Source organism: Condylura cristata, unplaced genomic scaffold, assembly GCF_000260355.1.
Source record: "Condylura cristata isolate star-nosed mole 26May11 unplaced genomic scaffold, ConCri1.0 scaffold00009, whole genome shotgun sequence".
Classification (NCBI taxonomy): Eukaryota; Metazoa; Chordata; class Mammalia; order Eulipotyphla; family Talpidae; genus Condylura; species Condylura cristata.
In genome coordinates, this window is record NW_004567110.1 from 6,787,177 (window position 1) to 6,810,923 (window position 23,747).

General features: G+C 42.8%; 1 protein-coding gene across 2 annotated transcripts in view; it reads left to right on the forward strand.

Moving 5' to 3' along the window:
• Positions 1 to 23,747, forward strand: part of ADCY8 (adenylate cyclase 8 (brain)) — a 157,334-nt gene that overhangs the window by 79,843 nt on the left and 53,744 nt on the right. For both annotated transcript variants that reach the window (XM_004679589.1, XM_004679590.2), the window contains exons 7-8: positions 3,570 to 3,840; positions 17,990 to 18,187. In XM_004679589.1, the coding sequence (XP_004679646.1) occupies positions 3,570 to 3,840; positions 17,990 to 18,187 (469 nt within the window). The remainder of the gene's footprint in view (positions 1 to 3,569; positions 3,841 to 17,989; positions 18,188 to 23,747) is intronic.

A 23,747-nucleotide genomic window follows, 5' to 3' on the forward strand; every position in this document is an offset into this window, starting at 1 on the left:
GTAATCAATATTAGCTTCCATTTCTAAGGAACTGAGGCTCAAAGAAATTAAACATGCCAATAAACAGCTGTTAAGTGCTCACTACACATTATTGCCTCCCTTTGTCAAACTATCAGTTCACTTTGCGCAGGATTGTCCTGTCATTGTGAAACTCCAGACCCTCACTGTGTCCCCAGAACTAGCAGGATGCATGGAGCACAGGACAGAGGGAAGAAGGGAAGGGCACGGTGGTTGGTGGTCTACATTCCAGAGACATACAAAATTGATTAAAACCCTTTCTTTGCCAAGGACAGCAGCCATGTAGCCTTAATCAAGTTCTTGAATCTCTCCGAGCCTTGCATTCCTACAAAGTGATTCTCAAGTTTCAGCCTATATCTGAGTCACCGGGAGGGCTTGTTCAACCATTGATGGCCCGGCCCACATTCAGGGTTTATGTGATGATTATGTCTGGGGTAAAACCCAAAACTTGTCCCTCTAACAAGTCCCCATGTAATGCTACTGGCCTTGATCCCACACTTTGAGGACCACTGTCCTGGGGCTTTGGTTGACTAAGATAAAGCAAGTGAAGCCCCTTGTCCTTTGCTCAGTGAATATTCGTTGTTGTTGTGATTGCACCAAGTGGTTCAACGGCACAGGGTCTTGGAATCAAAGTCCTGTCTTAATCCAGCACAGCCACCTACAGCACTATGACTTTGAGCTAGTTACTTGCTCACTGGCCTCAGGCCAGTTTCACCATCCCCAAAATGAGGAGGGAAAATATCTCTCACCTAAGAGTTGTTGGACGAATGGAAAGTATAAGAGATAATCCATAGAGCCAATCATTTTGTGATGCCTTTGTTTACAAGATAATATTTATGTAAAATAGGTGTTACCAATTGTTAGATCTTATTTACTAACATGACTGTTATTTCCAATCATATATCCTGGCATTTAAAATTACAGAAAATGTCAGATTTACATTTAATATGTAGCAATATTGGCTGAGAACTGACTCATTTCCTTAGAAGGAAATGTAATCACCAGAAGCTCATCTGCAAATACCTTACTCCAATGCTCAAGGTAGTGGCCAGGTTGAAAAGGAACATCGAAAACCCAGTTCCATCAAAATATTTAACCAGCTATTGATTAGAACTTCAGCAGAAGATTCAGTAATAAGTGAAAGTGAAGATGTCTTTGTCTTTTACTATAGAAAACATAATATTGATTTAGTATATGCAATGTTAGTCCCCGAGCACTAAGCAAAATAATAAAATGTAAAATCTAAAGAAAATACCAAAAGGGAGTGATATTTCACTTAATTATTTGAGAAGAAATTCAGTCACCAGACTTCACCAAACCTTTCTGGGAGTTTTTGTTTTGCCTGAGAGAAGAAGGCACAGAATTCTGACACCTAACGCTGGGTTTGATGTGAGAGAGAAGATGAGGGCACCATGCCATGAAAGGCCAAAGAACATTTCTGTTCTAGGCCTGCATTATTGAGTACTTGTGTATCAACAAAATTCATCATGATGATATTTGGAACTTATTCATCACATTTCTCAAGAGACATCATTGACTTTTTTTTTTTTTTTTCTTAATAGCTCACCCTTGAAATCAATGACTATTCAATGATACTTATTTGGAAAACAAAGTACAATATGTCTTAATCAGAAAAGCACTGTTTTTAGCTTCTGTTTCTTTACATGTCCTTTGCAGCCAATTATTCCCTTTGTAAGCAGAAATCTGGCAGGATAGGTTAGAAGGATAACAGGGGGAAGTAGAAGTAGTATTAAAAGTAGCATGCATTTGGAAATACCACTCTAAAAACCAACATTTTCTTCCTTGTTTCTAGAATCACCACAAGTAAAATATTTAAGCATTTGCCTTGTTCATTCACCAAAGGGAACACTGAGGTCTGATGACATGACGTCTGAGCTGCTTTGGGGGATAGGAAATGGTCATGTAAACAACATGGGCTTGGCTTTCTAGGCCGAGAGAATGGTTTGTTCTGAGTTAAGTAGGCATGAAATAGCACTTTGCATTTGAAGAAATGCCAACTTCTTGACCAGCTGAGAGAATATAGAGTTCTATAGCAGAGAAGTGTCAGAAAATGAGGTTAGAATTGACACAGTGCAGAACAGAGATACTTTAGTGGTCTTGTTTATAATTTAGGCTGCACCCTATCTACTTTGAGTGAACATGTAATAAGCAACAGGATGCAATCAGAAGAGTATTTTTGAGAATACTCCTAATAATGTACTTTGAATGTGCTTGTGGAGTGTACATATAATGCATCATGCATGCTGACTGCTTTACACAAATCAACCTTAAAATAGTCACAATGACCCTAAAAGATGGGTTCTATAATTTTTCTTATTTTTATGAGAAATTAGACTCGCAGAAAGGTAAAGGAACATACCTTGTCAAGCTATGCTTTCAATCCAGAAAGTCTGGCCAAAGAGTCCATGTTCATAACCACCAGAATAGCACAATAAAGAATCTGATTGAGTTGCACAGTTATGAGGACAGAAAGATTCTTTCCTGGAAAAAATTTACATTAAGGGCCTCCCTGGTGGCACAAAGGGTTAAAATTCAGCACAATGAAGCTATTGCCTGCCACTGCAGCATGAGTTTGATCTCTAGTCTAGGAAGTGACCCACATAGCACAGCAGATCTCTCCTGCCTTGCCAGCTGCTCCACTCAACAGTGTATTTCAGTCAATCTGCCTGTTCTGCTCCCCACTCTGTCTCTGGTGAATCCTCTCACATGCACCCCACACACCCCATTTCTTGAATGAATAAATAAAATAAGTCTTTTTAAAAAAGTATTTTTCATTGTGAAGTTCAACTCTGATCCTTAAGGCCCTTGATATCCTCTATTGCTAAGAAAAGAACCTAGAATCACGAGCTATAGAAGCAGTGATTGTGCAGGAATGAGTGGCTTAATTTGTGTGTGAGCCTAGCCAGCTGCCAGCCTATGTGTATGTTCATAGCTTTGTTCTCTTTTCTCTTGCAATATACAGGTAGAGGGGAAATTACATGATAGTGGTTTTCCAAAACAACCTTCCATGAAGTCCTGTGGACTTTAAGTAACTACTTTTGCTCTTCAGAAGAATATAGACAGGATTGAAGACACAGACACAAATGTATGACAGTTGAAATGATAGGAAAAGTTCTGTGACACTAAGAGACCTGTTATGTCATGATGATTTGAACAAGAATTGTCACTGGGTTCAAAAACATTGATGGAATGTGTTACCATACAATCAACACTATCAAAAAAATCACTGATTCCTAAAGTTTTCTGGGATTAAGATGGCAATCGCAAGAAAAATCAAAAGTTTTGAAGTGTGGCTCCATAAATTTGTATTTATCAGAGGCTGCATTTTCCTTGGGATGAAATCAGCCCTATACTGCTCATTGGCTGATGCTTTTGTTTTCTTTCATTCTTTCTGCTTTTTTAGGGCAACAATATTGTCCTTAAGAACATGCCCTGTTAGTACCATGTGCAGTCCTGATATTGGCTTTGCACAGGAAAAATACAGGGTTGGCAGACACAGGAGTATTTAATGATCTATGTTGTGCTCACAGGAGGATTCATATTTCTAAAGCCACACTGGACTGCCTCAACGGTGACTATAATGTGGAAGAGGGTCACGGTAAAGAGAGGAACGAATTCCTGAGGAAGCATAATATAGAGACCTACTTAATTAAGCAGCCTGAGGAGAGTCTTCTGTCCTTGCCTGAAGACATTGTCAAGGAGTCCGTGAGCTCCTCCGATAGGAGAAACAGCGGGGCCACGTTCACAGAAGGATCCTGGAGTCCTGAGCTGCCATTTGATAACATCGTGGGGAAACAGAATGTAAGTGCTAGCTTTCTTCTTCTGGGTAGCCATAAACGCATGCTCCAATACAACTTCAATCCAGGCACCTCAGAGAAAATTGACTCATCTTTAACCTTTTCTCTGCTGCCCACCATAATTTCGAATATTTAAACATATCACCTTAGGACATAATTAACCTATGGATACAACTTTCAGAAACTGCCAGAAATACCAGCAGGTTCTCAACACCCTCCCCTTTTCTTTAAGTTAGCTAAAAATAAATGTCATGTGAAGCTGAATTACAATTTTACTAAAAAAGAAATTACTCCTGCTGTATAAGATAAAGCTGATGTTATTAAACTAGCGAGGTAAAGGCCAAGTTCTTGATAATGCTGATTTTCAGGTAGTTGGCTAGACAGGATTTCTGAGTTGTCTTCAGAAATTTAGAATCAGGAGAATACTGTGATGGGGGAATAGGAATGCAACACCAGCAATGCCCAAGATGAAGGTTAGGGCATTTAGGAATAGCTTGCAGCTTCAAAGCTGCCCACATAATTCTACTCTCCCATAGTATGATTTTGCATCTTATACAAGGGAGTTCATAAATCACCAATAATAAAATTATTGTTTTAAACATATTTCTTTTAATACTGGAGTCAGACTAATCCCAGGGAACCTCAGACTCCAAGACGCACTAGAAAACTGAGGCTGGTCCAAGGTGGATTCAGAAATGTTCTCCCAGGACAGACTAAATCACCAGCTCTAATAAAGATTTTCCCTTTAGCCATGTAGATGATGCACACTGGGTTGAACCCATGTAAGTTACATGGCATCTTTAAAGGAACACACACAAAAAATAAAATTATGTTAGAAGTGGTGTCTTCATCATACTTTTTTTTTAAGAAACACACACCAAAAAAATAATAATCATAATCATAAAACTTAGATATCTGACACTCCTGAACTAAGCAAAATTTGAGAGTACAGTGAATTTACAAACAGATGATATCTAGGGTTTGTGGAGATATATGTGGCTTAATTGTTTTAATCCATGGAACTGAATATTTCCCATTAACTTATAGGTAAGAAAATCCATTTGAAGACATTTATAAATAGAAAAGATTAACATACTCCCAAATTTTTCCCTCTTTCTTCTGCATTTGAAAGATTAATGGGAAACTCTGAAGCCAAGTTCACTTCAGCTCCCTCCCAGGTCTCTGTCAGGGAGCCACAGAGCAATTCCTCTGGTGGAACAATGCAAGGTCTTATCAGAGAAAGCTGCAGTTTAAACTCTACCTGCATGCCTTCAAAAGTCTATCCTTCCCTATTCTTCACTGAGTGTTTAATTTCACCCAAATTTTTATGCCTGAAAAAATCAGCAATGATTTTGATGCCTGGTTCTTTCCATTCCTCAATTGGTGTACATGGTGAGGTTTGCTATTCTAAACAACGATGGTCTGTTACACTTCCAGGAGGAGATGCATGGCCAGCTGACAGGACTCTCTCTGCCTCCTCTGCCTATTACTAGTATAAGCCTGAATGTTGGTTATTTAGAAATCAAAAGTGCATGCCTCCCCCTGAATATCTCAGTAACTTCCCTGTCTACATTGCTCTCCCCTGGATTTTTTGTTCTCCTTTTATGTTTGGTCTTTCCATTTGCAACATTCTTTCCAATTAAGGTAATTGTGGAAATTGGGGTAATTCTTTAATGGTTCTAGTCTCCGTTGTATGTAACCTTGCTAGTAATGACTGAGAACCAAGAGCGGGCAGGGTAGATGCTTGGTTTTATCCTATGACTGATTGATCTGGTAGAATTGTATAAGAATCAGCTTTGCTGATTATGTCATCAAATAGTTATTATAACATTTGTTGGTATTAGTCAAAGTTTACCATTCTCGGTGTTTATTTCCTACAATGCCTGAGTGTCACCTGGGTACAACCCACATCATGCGTCATCTTCAACATGAGCAATCTCAATTTATGGTGATGTCTTCACACTTAAAAGCTAGCAAATGCTGATATTCATAAAGCACAATGAAACAGTAATAACATTTCAGAAATAACTGAGTTGATTAAAATGGTCATAAGCACTCAGAGTTTGCACTTTGACTTAACTCTAGAGTCAGCCCACCCAATGTGTAATTCAGAGACATAATGTATGCCTGGAATAGATCAAAAATTGGTCAGGCTGGGCCTGTGCTCTGCCAAACACCCTATCAGTCCCAAGAGAAGTACAGACCATCTGAGTATTTGCATAGCATAAATAAAATGCCCTAATGCTAAATTAGACAGATGTTGTGACTTCAATTGATTCATAATGTATGCTCAGAAATATTTTAATGACATTGGTATGCTGTGCCATAATCTGTGCCATAAAGACAGCAGATGTTCAGATAGCTACATTCTCATGTAATCATTCACCCTATAAAGATTAATTGAGCATCTATTACATGCCATCTTCTGCTAGTAATAAAAAAGGAGGGGTGGAGGAAAGAAACACTGAAGTGTTAAGGTCAGCTAGAAGTTCATATGCTTCATGAAGACAGGGATTATACTTCTTCATTTGCTATTGGCTGATCCACAATTAGAGTAATACTTGGTAAGTAACAAGACTCAATGCAGTTTCTTGAATGAAGAATGAGTGAATAAAAGAATGAATGAATGAATGAAATGGTAGATGTAGGTTGAAAGGGAGAGGAACCAGTCAAGTTGGGCTCCTAGGGGAACCTGGGGACTGGGTGGGTGGTAAAACTACTCCCTAAAAAAAGGAATGTGGCACTAGAAGGAAATTGGATAGGAAAGACTAGGAATTTGTTTTGGGATATATGATTTGAGGCACATGGGAGAAATCTAGAAAGAGATATTCAAAAGGCTGTTAAATACACATTTTTGAAACTCAGACATAAAAGAACCTTGAGAGGGATATGAATCTGGCAGTCTCGAGCATTTGAGTGCTAGTTGATGTTATGAGAGTGGAGAAGAGCACTGTTGGGTCTATAGATATCTATTAAAAGTAAGGAGACACAGGACACACCAGAAGAGTTGAAAGAGGGTGAGGATCCCATGAGAGACAGTGGAAGTAAACATAGTAAACATAGTCAGAAGAGAATTAGGAAATGTGGTGTCATGGAAACCTAGAGAGACTTTTGAGAAGGAGCGAAGGCTCAGAAGCAGCATGTATAACCAAGGCATCCAAGATGAAGACTGAGACCTGGAAATGGGGATTGGGTTGGAAAACCACGTTAGTAAGATTCATATTGAATGACGTGGTGAAATAAAGGCAGATTGACATAGTGATCAGAGAGCTGAGCTCTGAGTCAGGAAGAACCCAAATTCCTCTGTCCCCTGCCTCTACTCATTTCAGGAGTCTGCCAGTGTTTTGCAAGAGTAAGAGAAGTCAGGATGCTTAGTCACTGAGGAACTGAGGATTCTTCCCCCTACGTGAATCTTCCAACCCCTGACTATCCCTGAAGACAATCTCTTGGTTTCAATATCATGCATCTTCTCTGCCCCCTACATCTGTGTCCACTGAGTTAAAAATGCTGGTTCAGCTCAGTCTGGGTTCTGATGTCCAGGTTGCTCTCGGTCACCCTCAGCACCCAGAGTTTGCATCTTTGGTTTCCAACATGTAGATCTTCTGTCCACAGGATTTGAAACCTTGGCTCCCTGAGCCCGACATCTGTTACCAGTAAGGTTCCCTATGCTCTGAGACTCTGTGTGGAATAAATGTTAGAAAACCAGAGGGCAAGCAATTTATAATCATGGGTGGACTGTTTAAAATTAAGGTTACCACAGTAGAAGTAGATAGCTGAGGTAGACCAGATGTGAAGATGTTGGCATGTAGGAGAAATTTCCAGGAAGTTTAGGATCAGTGGTTGATAAGTCATCACCATGGTCCTTGAATTTTACAGAATAAGGACAAAATTAAGGATGAAAACAAAGACTAAGAAAAATATCCTCATATTAATTATATTTTGTCCCTCTAGGCTCATGCTATAAACCGAAATCTATTTGTGGGCTTGAGCTCTTGCTCATAGTTACTTCATAGACACTACGATTCTAGGTGCTGGGATCTAGTAGTGAGAAGACAGACTTGGCCCCTGTCTCCAGAAGGTTATATCTTAAGAGAATGAGATATTCAGACAATTAACAAAAACCTGGGAAAGAGGGACATGTCCAGGAAGCAGTTCTAATCACTGCAGAGGGGATCAGACTCTGAAAACTAGATTTGAATGCTGACAGGACTCTACGTGCTAATCTCCAGGAGAAGAGCATTGTAGTCAGAGGAACCAGCAAGTATGAAGGTTCTGAGCTGGAAGAAAGTTTGCTGAGTTAGAAGAATAAAAAGACCCAAGTGCCCAGAGCATACTGAGATTGGGAGAAAAGGGTTAGAGATGAAGGATCGAGATGGGAGTTCGAGCCTCTAGGTCAGGCTGATTTGGCATGTTGGGAAATGATAGAAAGGTTTAAAGCAGGGCACTGACATGATCTAATTTAGATGTTTGAGAGCTCTCTTTGGCTGCCTTTTAGAGAATGGATAATAGGGGCCAGAAATGGACTTGTCAGACAAACTGCATCTTAGACTTATGATTTATAAGAGGCTCCTAAAAGGTGAAGGCTTTATGTTGCTCTAAAATGTTTTGTGTGAGGAATCAATCATTTTAACTTGATTTTTGTGACAAGTGCTATGCCAAAAGCCACCCTTTCAGAAGCAAAGCCCCTCAGGGCCTGGCATCCACCCTTCATGTATTCCAAAGTCGTCCCCCATCCCAGCCACCATTCACATTGATAATGGCATCAGAGTCCAGGCATTGTCTATCACTCCTCCATCCTCTAACCAGAATTACCTGGAGAAATGCATACATATGCTATGACCATTGTGTCCTCTCATCTCTACCCAAGGGCCTGACTCTGGTCTTTATTACAAGAGTGAACTAAATCTATGCACCAAGATGTCTGGTGCTATCATACATGGAATGCCTAGACTCAAAGCAAACAAAAAAAAAAAAAAAACAAAACTGAAAGTGAGTGTGCTGTCACCTGGAATACACTGTCCATGGCTTCCACAATGCCTATAGAGTGGGGACTTTGGGGTCAGGGACCATGTCAGAAGCACCATGCACTCCCTTTCTATTTAATTCTCACACCAATCTGACAGGGTGTCATGTGACTGTTTTGCAAATGATAAAACTGTGGTGCATAGAGATTGATCCATTCCCTGATGGACAGGCAGCCAGCAGGAAGCACGGCCAACACTAGAACCGATGGTGACTCTCTCCAAAGACCATTAGGCTACACAGCCTCCTCTTTGTGGACTGAAAGTATATGCTGGGTTTTCACCTACCTTGTCTCCAGGTCAGTTGATCCGAAAAGATTGTGTGCATCGGTGTGTGTGTGTGCACGCATGCACATTCACCTCTGAGGATGTGAGACTTGATCACCAGGAATATTTAGAAATTTTCTGTGAAAGCTCCAAAAAGTGATCAGATTCTCCTCTAGCCAGTTCTTTCCTTCCAGGTAGCGTCTCATCCCTGAGTACCCTGTTGTGATCGTCGTTTGCATGGGATGGGCCATCTCCTGTCTGGTGATAAAACCAGCACCCAGCCACTTGATTGAGTCCCACACGCTTGGAGAATGTTTAGACAAGAAGAGGAAGATGGAAAGGAATGCAGCTGGCCAGGCTGCAAAGCGAGATTTAAGAATATATTTAGGTTCCTCTACTTTCACCATTCCCACTGGGACTTTTGTTAGATCCTGTTTTCAGTACCCATGGAAAGAAAAGAGAATTCACATAGGGATCCCCTGGCTGGTTAAACCCTCAAATCGACCGAATGCTGATGAGTCCAGTAAATCTGTTAGTCATGTAAGCTGTGAGTCTTGTGATTTTGAGGCAAATCTGTGCAAGGCCGAAATTTGTCCACAGGGTAGTGGGGAGAGCTCAGGAGAAGTGCGGGGTAATGCTCATGTCTCAATGGCCAGTACCAGGCCATGAGCTGTGACCTCCCCCCCCTGGGCCCCAGGGTTCTCAGCTGGACAAAGCAGCACCGACCTGGGCGGTAGGTCCTGCCACTTCCTCTCAGCTCAGAATTGCCCCATCCCGATCCTCAGCCTTGGATGCAAGCTGGGAATCTGGGGATGCAAGCTGGGAATCTGAGTGTACCCCTGCACTAGGCAACCTGACATCCAAAACACCAGAGCTTGCAAGTAATTCCCCAGGAATGTTCCAGTGAGCCTGGAGCATTCAACATAATGGTTACCCTTGTGAATTTTCTTGGCATATTATTGTCAATTTCAGAATAAGAGTTAAAACCATAAAAAGGGTGGGGGGGTTGCCTCTCAGCATTCTAGACAACTGAGTTTTGATTTTGTGGAGATTAAACACCCAAGCCTGGTTAGAAACATCAGCATACTCTGCTTCTCTCAGGTCTCTTCTCAACACAATCACGTTCGGGTTCTTTTGTGTGACATGGATTTCTGATATTTCTGCTTGTGCTCCAGAAGAATGACTCTCGAGCTAAGTGGCACAAGCCTTTTTTGCACATACAAAAATACCTCAGTGTTTTGTTTTGTTTTGTTTTTTGGCTTGTTGGTTTGTTTTATTTTTAAAGGATCCTCTAAGTTCAAGTCATTGTACCTCATCCATTTTGGACAAGGTTCACCCAAGATGTTTATTTGGTCCCTCATTCATTCAGTCACTCTTTTGCCAACTACTCACTGAATAACTTCAATTTGCCAGGTGCTGTGCTAGCTGCTAGGGGTGGAGCTACAGAAGAGCTGATGGAGCCAAGGAGCTCCATCAACAGCTGTCTTTATTGTTGGACAGCGTTGTGTTGTGGGGAAAAAATGAGGGAAGTAATCTGGGAAGACCTGCTGAAAGAACTGACTGTTCCTGTCCACAGACAAGCAGATTAGTCTAAGGAGGAGGAGACAGAACCCCAGGAAATGGGGCGTGGCAATTCCACCATCTCAGCCTGAGTTCCACGGCTTTTCCCACTGAGAACTCCTACCCGAAATTCTCAGCCCTAAAAATACTTGAAATACTGGGCATGTTTTCAGAGTTTACTGCTTCTCCATAAACTGCTATTACCTAAATGTCCATGTTCAGTCTTATTATACAGAAATCACAGGCCAGTTTTTCAGCATAGGTCATTTATTTTAATTATTTAACATCCAATTAAGGTTTGAAGTTCATTGGATGGGAAATTTGCAGGCTTTGCAGTAGAGAACATGGAGAGTTTGGCTATCCCCCTGGAATAAATCTGTACTCTTCCGGTGACATGGCTTTTTCTAACAAGACAGCCAGGCTGTCCTTAGCCCTGATGTTGAAGATAACAGCTGACTTCTGCCAGGGAGTGTCATTGCAGGATCTGGTTTTACACTCTCTTCAGAAAGACAAGTGGATTTGAAGCCTTCCAGGGAGCGTTGAGTAGATTAAGTAAACAATTTGAAGCATTAACATTGACTAATCATCCTTCCTCTCTCTGAAGTTCTTGGGTAGAAGAAGGTGGGGAGTTCAAGCAGAGATGCTTGAGCTGCTCTGACTCATGTGGAATTGCAGGCCTGGAAATGAGCATTTCCTTCGGCAGGTGCACAACGAGCATGCAGCTCAGAGTCCACGACCGGCTGAAACTTTGCAAAACTAGGTGGACTCTGCTTTCATGAGGGACTAAGCAATTGTTGAGGGACTTGGAGAATTATGGTCCAAGAAACTGGAACCAATAAATGCATGGTATTTGAAATATGTGTGGATGGGAAGTGAAAGTGCTAAAATATCTGGATTTGTTTTCCTGACTTCATTTTCTCCTTTTGAAAACAAAACACGAAGATTTAAGTTTTTGCCAACTTAATGCCAATTTTGCCAAAAAGTTGGCTCACGATCTTTGTTGTAAATTCCTGCTTTGGTCACAAGATTCTCTCCTCTTTTCTCCACCAAGGATTGCCTTGATTGTTTTGACATGATACAATTCACAGGTGTGAAGGTTGTTCTTGCCAAACAGCATTGCATTTGCTATAAATGAAAGTGGATCCCCAATTTTTTAAGGGGTTGGGTACATGCACAAGACAATGAGGGCTGTCACTCTGGGGACTTCATTCCAGTCCAGAGCACAGACACAACCTCCATGAGCCCGCACAACCTCATCTTAACTATTTCCATATATGCTTGTTTTTACTTCACCTTGAATCAAAAAACGTTTCTAGTGGTAATGAGCTTGGGTATTGATGCAACTTTTGAAAGTTCTCTTAGGAATCCTCTTACATCTCTCAGATCCCTAAACTACTATTGTGAATTCCAGGTCATGAGCCATTAAATTCAGTTGTGTCTTTTCCTCTCATGACTTTTCAGCCCCCTCCAGTTCCACAAAGGATCTTTTCACATCATGAGGCATGAGGGTTCACAAGCACTGTGTTCGGTGCCACACCCAGGGTTTGACTTGGAAGGACTGAAACACAGGAGCGCTCATAAGGGGATAAACTCTGAGACAAGCACTGAGAATAACAACAGCACAGAAAAGTTAAACTAATTAGACAATTCCAATAGAAAAGCATGTGGCTGAAAATTTAGATTAAGAGAAAGCAGAAGCCACGAAGTCCAGAGACATAACATTTTTACTTTAAATCAGCAGTTTCTTCTTTCCCCACTTGGTAAAAAGGGAGAGAAGTTGGATTCTTGACAGGCAGTCAGGTGGAGCTCTATTGCAACCAAATTAAGGAAAACATCTATAACTGAATTTAATTAGAAAGTAGTTTAACCAGTCTCTGAGAAAACTCAGGCCAATAGGCTTATAACACTAGACACAAGCAATTTATCAGCCACTCACAATACCTATTTCATACTCCTAAATGAAAAATTGTTTCAGAGCCCTGAAAGAGCTAAAAGTTTAGATAACGCATGTATTCAGTATGCTCTCAATTTTGGCTATGAAAACACAGAGAAAGAGAAACATGTATACTTATAAACACACACACATTTTCATTTTCTCAACAATGTTGACATTTCTGAAAAATCTACTTCTTTGATATTCACCAGAAAGCTGAGTAACGGATGTCCTGATAAAAATTTGATTAATCATTTCCGGAACTGAAATTCCTGAAGCGACCAACCCAAGATCATTTGGCCCACAGGACTGTGGTCTCCTCTCTTCTGACATTTCAGCCTCATCGTTCCAGCGCCCAAGCACTTTGACTCCTACACTATCCTGTAGCCCCCAAACTGTGAACGTGCCTGCTTCACTCTTCCCAGCTCCTGGGTGAGGTCAGCAGCCATCTCTACCCCCGCTTGCCCCTCCCTCCTTCCTACTCACCCCACCCCTGACCTGAGGTAAGGTCAATGCTATGGTTTCTCTCTGTCCTACACATGACTGTGGGTGTGATATTTTGAAAGCTAAATGTTCAGTGGGCAGCTTGCCTCAAGTCCAGTGGCTTCACAATGACCACATCTGAGTGGATATGACAAGTCATAGTCCAGCTAATTTTGCAGAAGTCTAACTACTCTTCTTGATGAAAAATGGCTCAAGTGTGTAATGACTGGGCACAATTATATTCCCAAACTGAGACTGGCATCTTTGTGAGGAACTCCAGGTATAACATGAGGGTAAGTAATCCCATGTGCTCTCATTCAGGCTAGGTTAAACAGAGCCAGGCAAGTATCAGAGTCAGACACCACTTGTCCTGGGTTAACCTGGCTCGGAAGTCCTCAGGCCAGGGCTCAGAGACAAAAAATGCTGGACATTCTGTCTGGATTCCAAGGCCCCTTACTGAAAGCTCTCATTGGTCAGCAGGACTTTTGGTTGACCATTTGTTCAAACCTCACCCAAACAAAGCTAGTGTGTGATCATGGAGTGACAGTGTGGGTGACCCAGAAGGGGTTGCAGAAGTCACAAGCCCCACCCCCTTCTGAGTGCAGATTGCTACCTAAGGCTGAAACCAGCAGCAACTTGGAAAGTTGAGCATTCAGAAGAGGAGGCTGAGGCCACAGCCAGACCCTGAGCATGCTCAGTGAGCTCCTCTCTAGATCTTTTCCAAATATGCAACAAGCCAGCCCACACAATGGACCTCACTGACAACCAGATCTCAAGATTGCCATCTGCACTACCCAGAGGAGCTAAAAGATGAGCCCTCACATCAAAGGTTTCATCAGCCTTTGGCCTCAAGGTGGCCAGAGGGAAACAGTCAAGTGGACAGGAGCAGACATTGGTCCCACCCAGGACTCTAGTGCCGGCTCCCCCATCTGGCACCCTGGAGGCATGCTGGGAAACTCTACTAGGCTAACACTGGCTGCATCCGAGTGCCTGAGGGCCTCTTACTGACAAGCATGCTCTTGCTCTTGGCTGGGATTGCATCCAACCACTGTGGCCTGCCTGTTCTCTCCTGCTCATCAAAAACAGGGCATTGACTGAATGGTGTGAAAATAAGCTACTTTTACTTAAGAAATACAGTTTGGTTAACAGAATCTTTCCAAATTTGGAATCTATTTAGGGAAGAACAGTAAAATATTAAAGGAAATTTTGGTGGCAAGAGATTGTCAACAATACCCTAGGAATAAACTCCTTATAAAGTCATTAAACTTTTCATTCATGCACGCATACATTCCACATTTAATTATTAACAACCTACCAAATATGCCAGAGCCTGGAGATATGGTTATAGATAAAACATAGTGTATGACCCTCAAGGGGATCAGAACCTGTAAGGACCGGCAAACACACAATTATATCACGCCCAGTCCTAGCTGTGCTGAGGATAAGTGAAGCTGTGTCTGAATTGGTTTTTTATGTCACAGTGAGACATGCAGACTTGAGACTATTGTTTCAAAACAGGCAACAGAGTGGAGAAAAGACTCCACTCTGTTTTATGTTGTGCCAGGTGTCTGGGCTTTAGTTCAAGGTCAGATGTCATGTGCATTAGGTCTTATTCTATGCAGTAGTCCACTTCAGGTGTGGACAATGTAGACAGCATTCTGTCAACTGCAGAAACTATGTCACCTGCGGAGTTATGGATGGGACTGAAGAGCCATTAACAGTGGGAGAAAGCCTCAAACACTAGAAGGGGCCACAATGAGAGAGGGATAGATCTTGTCCAGAAACCAGAATTGGGATAGTGAGTGGAATCGGAGGACCAAAGCAGCGACTAGAGCACTGCTTAGTGTTATTTTATAAAGCATGAAGGAGGCGATTTGAGCAAAGAGGGTAAACAACGACTCTGAGGAGGAGACAGGAATTTTTTTTTTTCCATTCAAAAATCATGGCTACTTAGTGACAGGCACTGTTGTAAGCATGTGACAGATGAATGAAGGGGACAAAGTCCCTTGTCTCAACAAGAGACAATCCTGAACTTATTGGTCTGCAGAACCATTTTATCAAGACTTCTTCCTTAGAACATATTTCCTGGAAAAGCATTAAGCAGGAGTATTGGTGAAGAGTGGTGTGTTCCCTGAACTCCAAGGCTGAAGCTAAGTCAACTGACTCAAGGGATGCTTCGGAGAGTGAGTTGGAATATGTAATCCACACAGATAAAGTGTTTGACTCAGCAAAACTGGACTTTCTACAGAGTGTACCCCTTCAGCCTGAAATCTCCTTGGGAAGAGTTTACTTGCTGAAACAAGCTGACTAAGAAATACCCACATTTTAGAGCAAGTGCTAGGACCTAGAAGAAAAAGTGGGCTTTCAGTTGGACAAAGAGAAGAGATGATTCCCAGAGGAAAGACTTCTGGCCATAAACTAAATGATGAGTTGAAGAGGATTTATAACTTCCCCACCCCACTCAAATGCAACTTACATTGCTTGGGACCCCAAGTAAAGTTTCACCAGAACCCCCAAATTCTTGACAAGATCCTTTGATCAGAAATGTGACTTCTGAAGGGAATTTGGTTCCCATTTGAGCTTCACTCTGGCTGATTGAAGTGATTTCTCAGATACCTGAGGGAGGAATGGATCCAACTTAGGAAACATCTGGGTTATGATGTGTTTCCGTGAAGAGGCGCCAGACAAGAAGGGCCAGCCATATCTCCTGACAATGTTGCTCCAGTTGGACTTGCCAAAAAATCAAATATCTGAAAATACCAGCTAGAGTAAATTTAAAACTGCTCATGACATATCAGTATATATAAAGATTATATACATTTAAATTATACATTGAAACACATTTAATTACATATATGTATTATATGTATGCTACATGCAGTTACTCATAAAATTCCCATTTCCTTCCATTTCACCCTGTGTCTTTTCTGTTTCTAGCCAACTAAGTTGTCTATGGGAAAGAACAAGCTCAACATTCTGGAGATCGTTTAAGGCTGGAATCTTACTTGAAAGTGTATACTATTTTTAACATGATCCCAAGCTCACTCACACTGGTGCTGTAAATTTAAAAAGAGAAACCTGTTAATCTATGTAAAATAACTTGTTCAGTATAACCGGAAATCAGTGTGTAATATTTACTACACATTTTCCCAATAATACTTAGAAATGGATCAAAACGGTTGGCATGGATTTTTGGTTTGGGAGCATTGCCTTGTTTACAGTAAACATGTGGTCAGATCTCATGGCTGTTCCTAATGAAGGGGAGGGCTATCGGGTTATTGCAAAGTAAATCCAAACACGGAGATAGTGCTTCTATTAAAGGTATTCAATGTAAAATAGCTTTTGTTCTGCAATTATATCATTCTTGTTGGGAAAACATGTCTGTTATGAAACAGAGAGCTGCAGTTGAGGTATTTGCCGCTACTTCTGCTGCTGTGTCTTATATAAATCAGTCTCTTTCTCTGTGGCAGCCTCCTTGGTCCTGAGAGCACCTACTTCACTTTCTCATGTGGCACATGCAACTCCATCCCTTATCCTGGGGCTGGAGAAGAGGGTTTCAGCCATTTCTACCCATGCTGAAGCCCTGCTTCAGAATTCTTTAGAAGAATTTAGGTTGCATTGATTATCTCCATGAAGGGTCTATCTGGGCCAAACAGAGACCTTCTAGAATGGGCTAGAAGGCTCCACAAGGTCAAAACCCTGACTCAGCCTCTGAAGTTGGAGCACGTGCCCCGCTGCAGGTCAGCTGGTGGCTCTTGAGCACATCTCTCTGAGGCTCACAGATAGAAGGATTCTGGCGGAAGCCTCCAAGCACTCTGTCCCACTCACTGGCTCCATGGGACACTCCTCCCTCTTCTCCAGGGTTCTTAGCATGTCACTTTGGGAGACAGAGCAGTGTGGACACCGTGAAAATGAGCAAGGGTAGGGGGCTTCCCTTCCCCACCCCACAGGCATGCCACAACCTGTGTCTCACCCCAGGGAACTCTCTTGGGGTAGGAGGTGAGCGTTCCTGTCCTGACAGCCCTTCAGCTGCACTTCATCATTTTTGGTCAAAGAAATTGTCTTAAATTGGAGCAAGCATTGCATTTGGCCATTTCCAGCCAGTTGACCTTGTCACTTGCAGCTGAATCACCAAGATCGGAGACGCCCGGCTGATCCCAAGTGTCTTCGTGAGCAATGCAGCCATTCCCCGAGACCACCACGGCCAGTTGCTCCTTTCCCCACTTTGTGCTGTTTAGCTGTGTGAAATGCTGAGAGACTGCTTGCATTTTTGGCCTGAAGGAAACTAAACACATATATCTATATGAACATATAGATATATAGTGGTCTATGGGGAAAAACACATTGACGGAGTGTAAAAATCTAGCAATCTTTATGAAGCCTAAGTTGCTGTCTGTCCATGATAATGCAAAAATATAGTAATATTAGTAAAAGCAAGCCATGGACTCCCAAGTCTCTCCACCACCACTAAAGAAAAGACCCCACTAAATGTGGGACCTGGAGGTGGACATGCCTGTGGCTTTCAGACGTATTTTACTTTTATTATTTGTCTCTGTTCTCTTCCTCTCTACCAAGGTTGTGCCTGGTAAGAGAAAGAGCCTAGATGAAATTTCCAAGCTGACAGGTCTCCAAATACCTGCACCAAAGGAATTCAGTGCACCTACGTAGACGTAGAGGAAAAGAAAGTGTCCCTTTCCCTGTGGTCATTCGCCAGGTTGTGTTTCTCTGAACCAAATGTTGCCTAATCAACTGCTGTAGGTTTCACTAAATACAACTGCATGGAACGCTGTGACCGTTTGCGATGCGACCTGATCTAAAACATTGCATTTTTCTTTTTCATCCAAAGGGGACTAGCAGGTTTATTGTGTTTGCATGTGCTTTCCCCCTAGACTCTGGCTGCCCTAACAAGAAATTCAATAAATCTACTTCCAAACCATCTTGCACAAGCTTTGCATGTCCAGTCTGGGCCTGAGGAAATTAACAAGAGAATAGAACATACCATCGACTTGCGGAGTGGCGATAAATTGAGAAGAGAGCATATCAAGCCTTTCTCACTGATGTTTAAAGACTCCAGCCTGGAGCACAAGGTAGAGCTGGGTCACTGTAGCGGCTCTTTTTCTGAAGTAAATGGTGGTAAATGCTGGTGGGACAAGAGCGAGCAGGGGCTGTGTTACTGGTTGGTTGGTTGGTTTGCTGTTTGTTTTTGTGTTTGGTTGGTTGGTTTGGTCCTGTCTTTTCTTTTTTGCAAATCATGAGCAGACTGAAGGCCCTGAAAGGAGATGCTGGTTAGATAAAGCGAGCTTCCGCTTTGCTCTTTAAGGAAAAGACACAAAGAACAAAGAGCCCTTTACCTGCAGCATCAAAGGAGTCCCCTCCACTCGGGGCTTATTCACCCAGGGTACATTAGCACCCACCTCTCTTTGCTCTTAGGGGAATTCACAGCAGTTGCAACCCTGGTACATAATGCCTGGGGGCACCCAATAACTTGATGGAAGCATCAGCCATAACCTTGTCTTTCTCAGGTTGCAGACACCCGTCCTCCCGCTTTGTCAGCTGTCCACTGGCTCAGAGACCCCCATCTGGGCCTAACAGCTGGAGGATGAGCTGTGGAATCAAAGTTGGGTTGAAATTCCAGCTCTGCCTCTTCCTTGCTGTGTGACCTTCAGAAAGTAAAGCAGCCTCTCTGAGCAATGTACTGTGTTCCTCTTTATGCTTTGAGGATTATGGGCATGTCTCCCTCGTGGGTTATGATGAAAGGCTCCAGGTGACCTTACTAGGTTAAGTGTTCAAGAATGGCTGCCTTGGCCAGAGTGAGGCTAATGTTTTCTCCCGTGTCCCTCTCTATGCCAGCTAAAAGGGTTGTGGGAAGCTAAGGCAGATACCATCCATGCTTAACAAGGCTGCTCCTTTGCCCTGCTGGAAACTAACAGACTTTCCCTGACTGAGCACAGGAGGCGTTTGGCTGCAGGAGCCTCAGGCATGAACAGCAGGGAATTTGCAAGCACACTTCAGGAGTTTGATCTGATACTCTGCAAAGCTTCGGTGAGCAATTTTTTGTGAGTTTGCTCAGCTGCCTGGCAGAGGCTGCTTTCTTTGGTTTAGGGAGTTCACACTTCTGTGCACATGCGCCATTCCCCGTGAGTATCTTTGCTAGCTGCTTAAATTTAGGTTACACACTCCAAAGTCAAAACCTTCACCCGCAGTTCACAATTTGATTTGTTTTGGGTCCTTGTACTAACAAGACAAAGAAACTCTTTGCCTCACTCTACTGCTGCTCCTTGCCAATAACATGTACATAATATAATTAAGGGCTAAAGTCCAAATTAAGTGCATTTTATTTCCTGGTTACAATGAAGGAGCTGGGAAAACAAGGTGGTCTTGCGAAGAACCTGCTCAGCGAAGCTGTGTGCATAGCTGTGTCCGCGGCTGTACAAACCCTTTGCATTCATTCTTAGAGATGCACTTGCTTTGCTAATGACCTGATTCCTGCAGATTTCGATAATTTCTAATTTTTACCTAATGCAAATCATGTTTTAATCATGTCTACCTCTCATCTGCAGACATCTGGTGCTGCAGCAGGAATGGGCATAGGGGAGACAGAGTGAACTTGATTTCTGTGACCAAGGGAAGGGATTTTAGGAGAAGCAAAGCGCAGCACTGAGGATACAAGGCTTCACCCTGGGGCAGTCTGGCCTTGCCCCTTCCGATGTGGGCTCTGCCTGCAGCCAGAGACCCCCAGGAAGCACCCTTCATGTCCCTGGCACCACGAAGATGCCCCTCGTCGAGGTCTCTGCCAGCTGTGCCATTGCTGAGCAGAGGCCCTGCCCTAAGCAGCTATCACTGGCGAGTCATCGAAAACCAGGCCCTCTTCTAAGCTGTTAGAAACAGCTTAAAACAAAAACGACAAGTATTAAGTGGATGTGATAAATTATTACGAGTGTCATTTTACACCTGATGAAATGGAAACAATGAGAAATGACTATGGAGCTTAGTCAAACCCTTTGAGGGGGCGGGATCCACGCCCACAGCACTGCGTGAAGAAGACAGTCTCGACTATCTTCATGGCTTCTTTGCACCTTGAGTGTGGTAGGAGGCACAGGGGGAGTGTTAGGGAGAGAGATTATATAGGAAAAGATCTCAGAGCCTCAGGATCTTCAAGCCTGTCAAGAGCGCATGGTATGGATGTGCATCTACTGTGTGCTTGTGTCTATAGGTTTATTGTATCCCAGAGGAACGTTACTACTCTGCAGACAAAAGACAAAATGCCCCCCCTAGAGGTCAAACAGAGGTCATTCATCTCTAATCCAGCCGCCATGTTTGATTGACGTTAAGGTAACCTGGACTATGATAACCATTTTTTATGCATCGATAAGAAAAGAAAGATCAACCAATATTAAGAAACACAAATTCCACCTCCCCCAAAGTGAGCTTACACCCTCAGAATAAGGACGAAGAGAAATAAAAACCCATCCAGCAGCAAGGAGAGAAGAATCCTACAAGGCTACACCCTGGCATTGGGTTAGATAGAAAAAAAGAAAAGGGAATGAACTCTGAAACGAAATCTGCATAACTTTGCCGCCTGAATTCACTTTCTGAATGTGGTATTGAAAAAAAAAAATCTGAAAATGCAATCTGAAGTGTCCCTGGTTGATATTGCCCCCTGGTGGCCAGAAGAAGCAATCGCAAGCAGAACCAACGTAAGGCCTTAGGACCACTGGGGAGTCGGATGCATTCTGATTTGGGGACATTAAAATTAAAATTTAAAAAGCCATGCAGCTTAGAATTGTTGAGATATATATACTATGTGAAACTCTAAGACCTCTTCTTTTACCACTCCCCTCTATCCCACACTTCTCAGGACCAAGCTTGGACCATTCAAGTCTGCTTTCTGAAAGGGGATTGTCCCCTTGATTACGTAGGGAAGAAAAGGCTTTGTTGCGTATGAACAATACAAAGATGCATGAGTAACTAAATCTGTTCTCTGTCCACCTTTTAAGAGTGAATTAGAGAACACCAAGTTCATTCAGGCAATGTCTGGCTACATCTGCTTATAAACACACCCTGAACAGTGTTATGTGAAGCCAACTTTTCTGTGCCTCATAGAGTTGAAAAAATATTTACTGAGGGAAGACCCCAGGTAAGGAGACTGTTTTGCCCCTGTAGCTGACCTAATGGTATTTTTCAGAATTGTAAGAATGAAAAAAAAAAAATGGGGAAAAGGAAGTGGGTCATTCGCACAGCGGTGGTTTCAGGATGAGGATCCTAAATTCCACCCCCTTCTCTGCCAAGTCACGTCAAGGTAGCACCCCTGCACACACACATCTTTTCAGCTGCACTTCAGAGAAGTGTGTTCACGAGTCACGCGGGCTAGCCAAGTCCGTGCAGCAGAAGCCCTGTGTCTTACAGGGCAAGAAGAGAGGTACCCAGAACCCCCAGACTGCCCGCTCTAAATAGGTTCAGCCTTTCATGGAAAGGAACTTTAGTACAGTGAGTGTGCAACACAGAAAAGAAAATAGGGTTTTTAAATCAAGCACTCAGAGTTACCCATGTCCTCACGGGTAAATAACCAGCCAAACAGGGTTGACCCAAAGCAAGGCCTGAGACCCACCACAAGTCTAAAGCACCTTCCAGAAGCAGTCAGACAAGTCTGGGAGGAAAAGAGCAAAATCAAAATCAAGATAAACGCGGCCACAGTCACCTCCCCACGGGTCTCACCCACGTCTGTGCCCCCCTAGTCCAGGGCCAAAAACAAGAGCCGCTTCCTCACCTGTCTGCTCCCTCAGGTCTCCATCTGGTTCTCCATCCTCTTCCTCCTCGGTCTCCTCTCCAGGTTCTTCTCCTTCCTGTTCAGCTCCACTCTCCCTTGGGTGGGGCAAGGAAGCAGGAAACCCCCTTCCTTGGGGACCCCCCTCTTGCACTAGAACTTCTGTTGATACTTGGCTTCCATCACACTAGTCTTCCGTGAGTGTGAGTCTGTACACTTATGCTACGATCTTTCATCCAAAAGGACCATTTTATATATGCTGCTTTGTAACATAATGTGAAGCGTTCTTTGCTGGGGCCTTTTCCGTGCCGCTTTTTGTAACTGCATGCAAGTCCATTGCATGTGCTAACCGTTTTTGTTGGTGGTGGTTATTTTCTCAGTTTGTCCCTACCATAAACTATAAGCCACATTGTAGTGGGCATTGCCAGTGTTAAGCCGTGCATCTGTGCCTAATTACTTCTCTAAGATGAAAAATTCCAAAAAGGAGCCTCAACAACAAGATATGGATTTGGAAATTGCCCTCAAGAATTCTGTGTATACTTTAAGCATTTGCTGAACCGATTAGGACCCGAGAGCATCTCCCTGCCTCTTTGACCTCCATAGTTACGGTGGAGGCTGAATGCCTCTGTTTGTGTTTGGATCCTTACATTTTTCCTTTTGTGTCTCGCACAACTGTCTTGCTGTGTCATCTGCATCTTTGTCTTGCTTGTGGCCGCTGCACGTTTGCCTTAACTGCCGGCCTTGATGATAGAGCTCACCTCTGCTACTGACTTGTGCGTATTCTTTACAGAATGAAAGACTTTAACCCAAAACACTTACAAGATGACGTTCTCAGCAGGTGGCCCTCATTCCTCTCTGAGGGTGAGCCTCTCAGGTGAAGCTTAGGATGGGAAGGCAGTTAGTTCCAATTATGTATGGGCGTTCCCAGGCATCCAAAGCCATTTACTGATGCTTAAGAAGTTCAATCACATGGGCGCGCGCGCGCTTATTTAGAGTGACTGTTAATTTGCCGTTCAGAACGTCACCACTCAAAATGAAGCAAGTCTTCATCTTGAATGAGATGAGGGCATGGTTACGGTGGACTGCAAAACTGATTATGAATGTGTACTTTTATGTGAACATTTCAGTAGAGTGTTCAAATCAAGCCTTATCAATGACAGTGAAATTTTCTTCCTCTTAATAATTTTGCTTATCTTTCTGCTTCATTCGGATACTTTTTGTTTGTTTGTTTGTTTGTTTGTTTGTTTGTTTGTTTGTTTGTTTGTTTGTTTGTTTGAGAAAAGGTCTCCTTTCCTCCTTTGATCATTGTGACCAACTTGACTCTCCTTTTTCCCAGGCTACTTCTGTCGCACCTTGTACCTGTTGTTTCATGGTGCCTCTTTCTGTAGTTTGGACTGTGTTGAGGATGGGCCAGTGGTTGCTTAGAAAGGAGTATACAGCTGTGCAGAAATACCTTGGAGGCAGAAAAGGAAAAGAAAAATTAAAACCATGAAACTTCTTTTACCTTTTATTTGCCTCACATAACCATACGTGCACAGGTATACACACCTGCACCTAGGTGCACATCGCATATAGACAGCCCAAAAAAATTGAAAGGAGGGCAACATTATCATCCCCAGTCTCTACATATATGTAAAAATAAAGTGCATAAGCAAACACATAAAATACTTCCTCTTGGGGTACTGCAGATGAGTGGTGAGTCCTTGAACTGTCCTTGGCTCATGTATCCAGAAAGGAGGCTTGTTGGCATAAGCAGTCAAGGACTTCATTGTATGCTCACAGGTCTAGAGAGAGCAGGCAAAACTGGAGATCATGTCCTAAGAAACCCAATGATAAATTAAACAACACTGCAAGAGCTTCAGATTTTCCACACATAGCAGTGA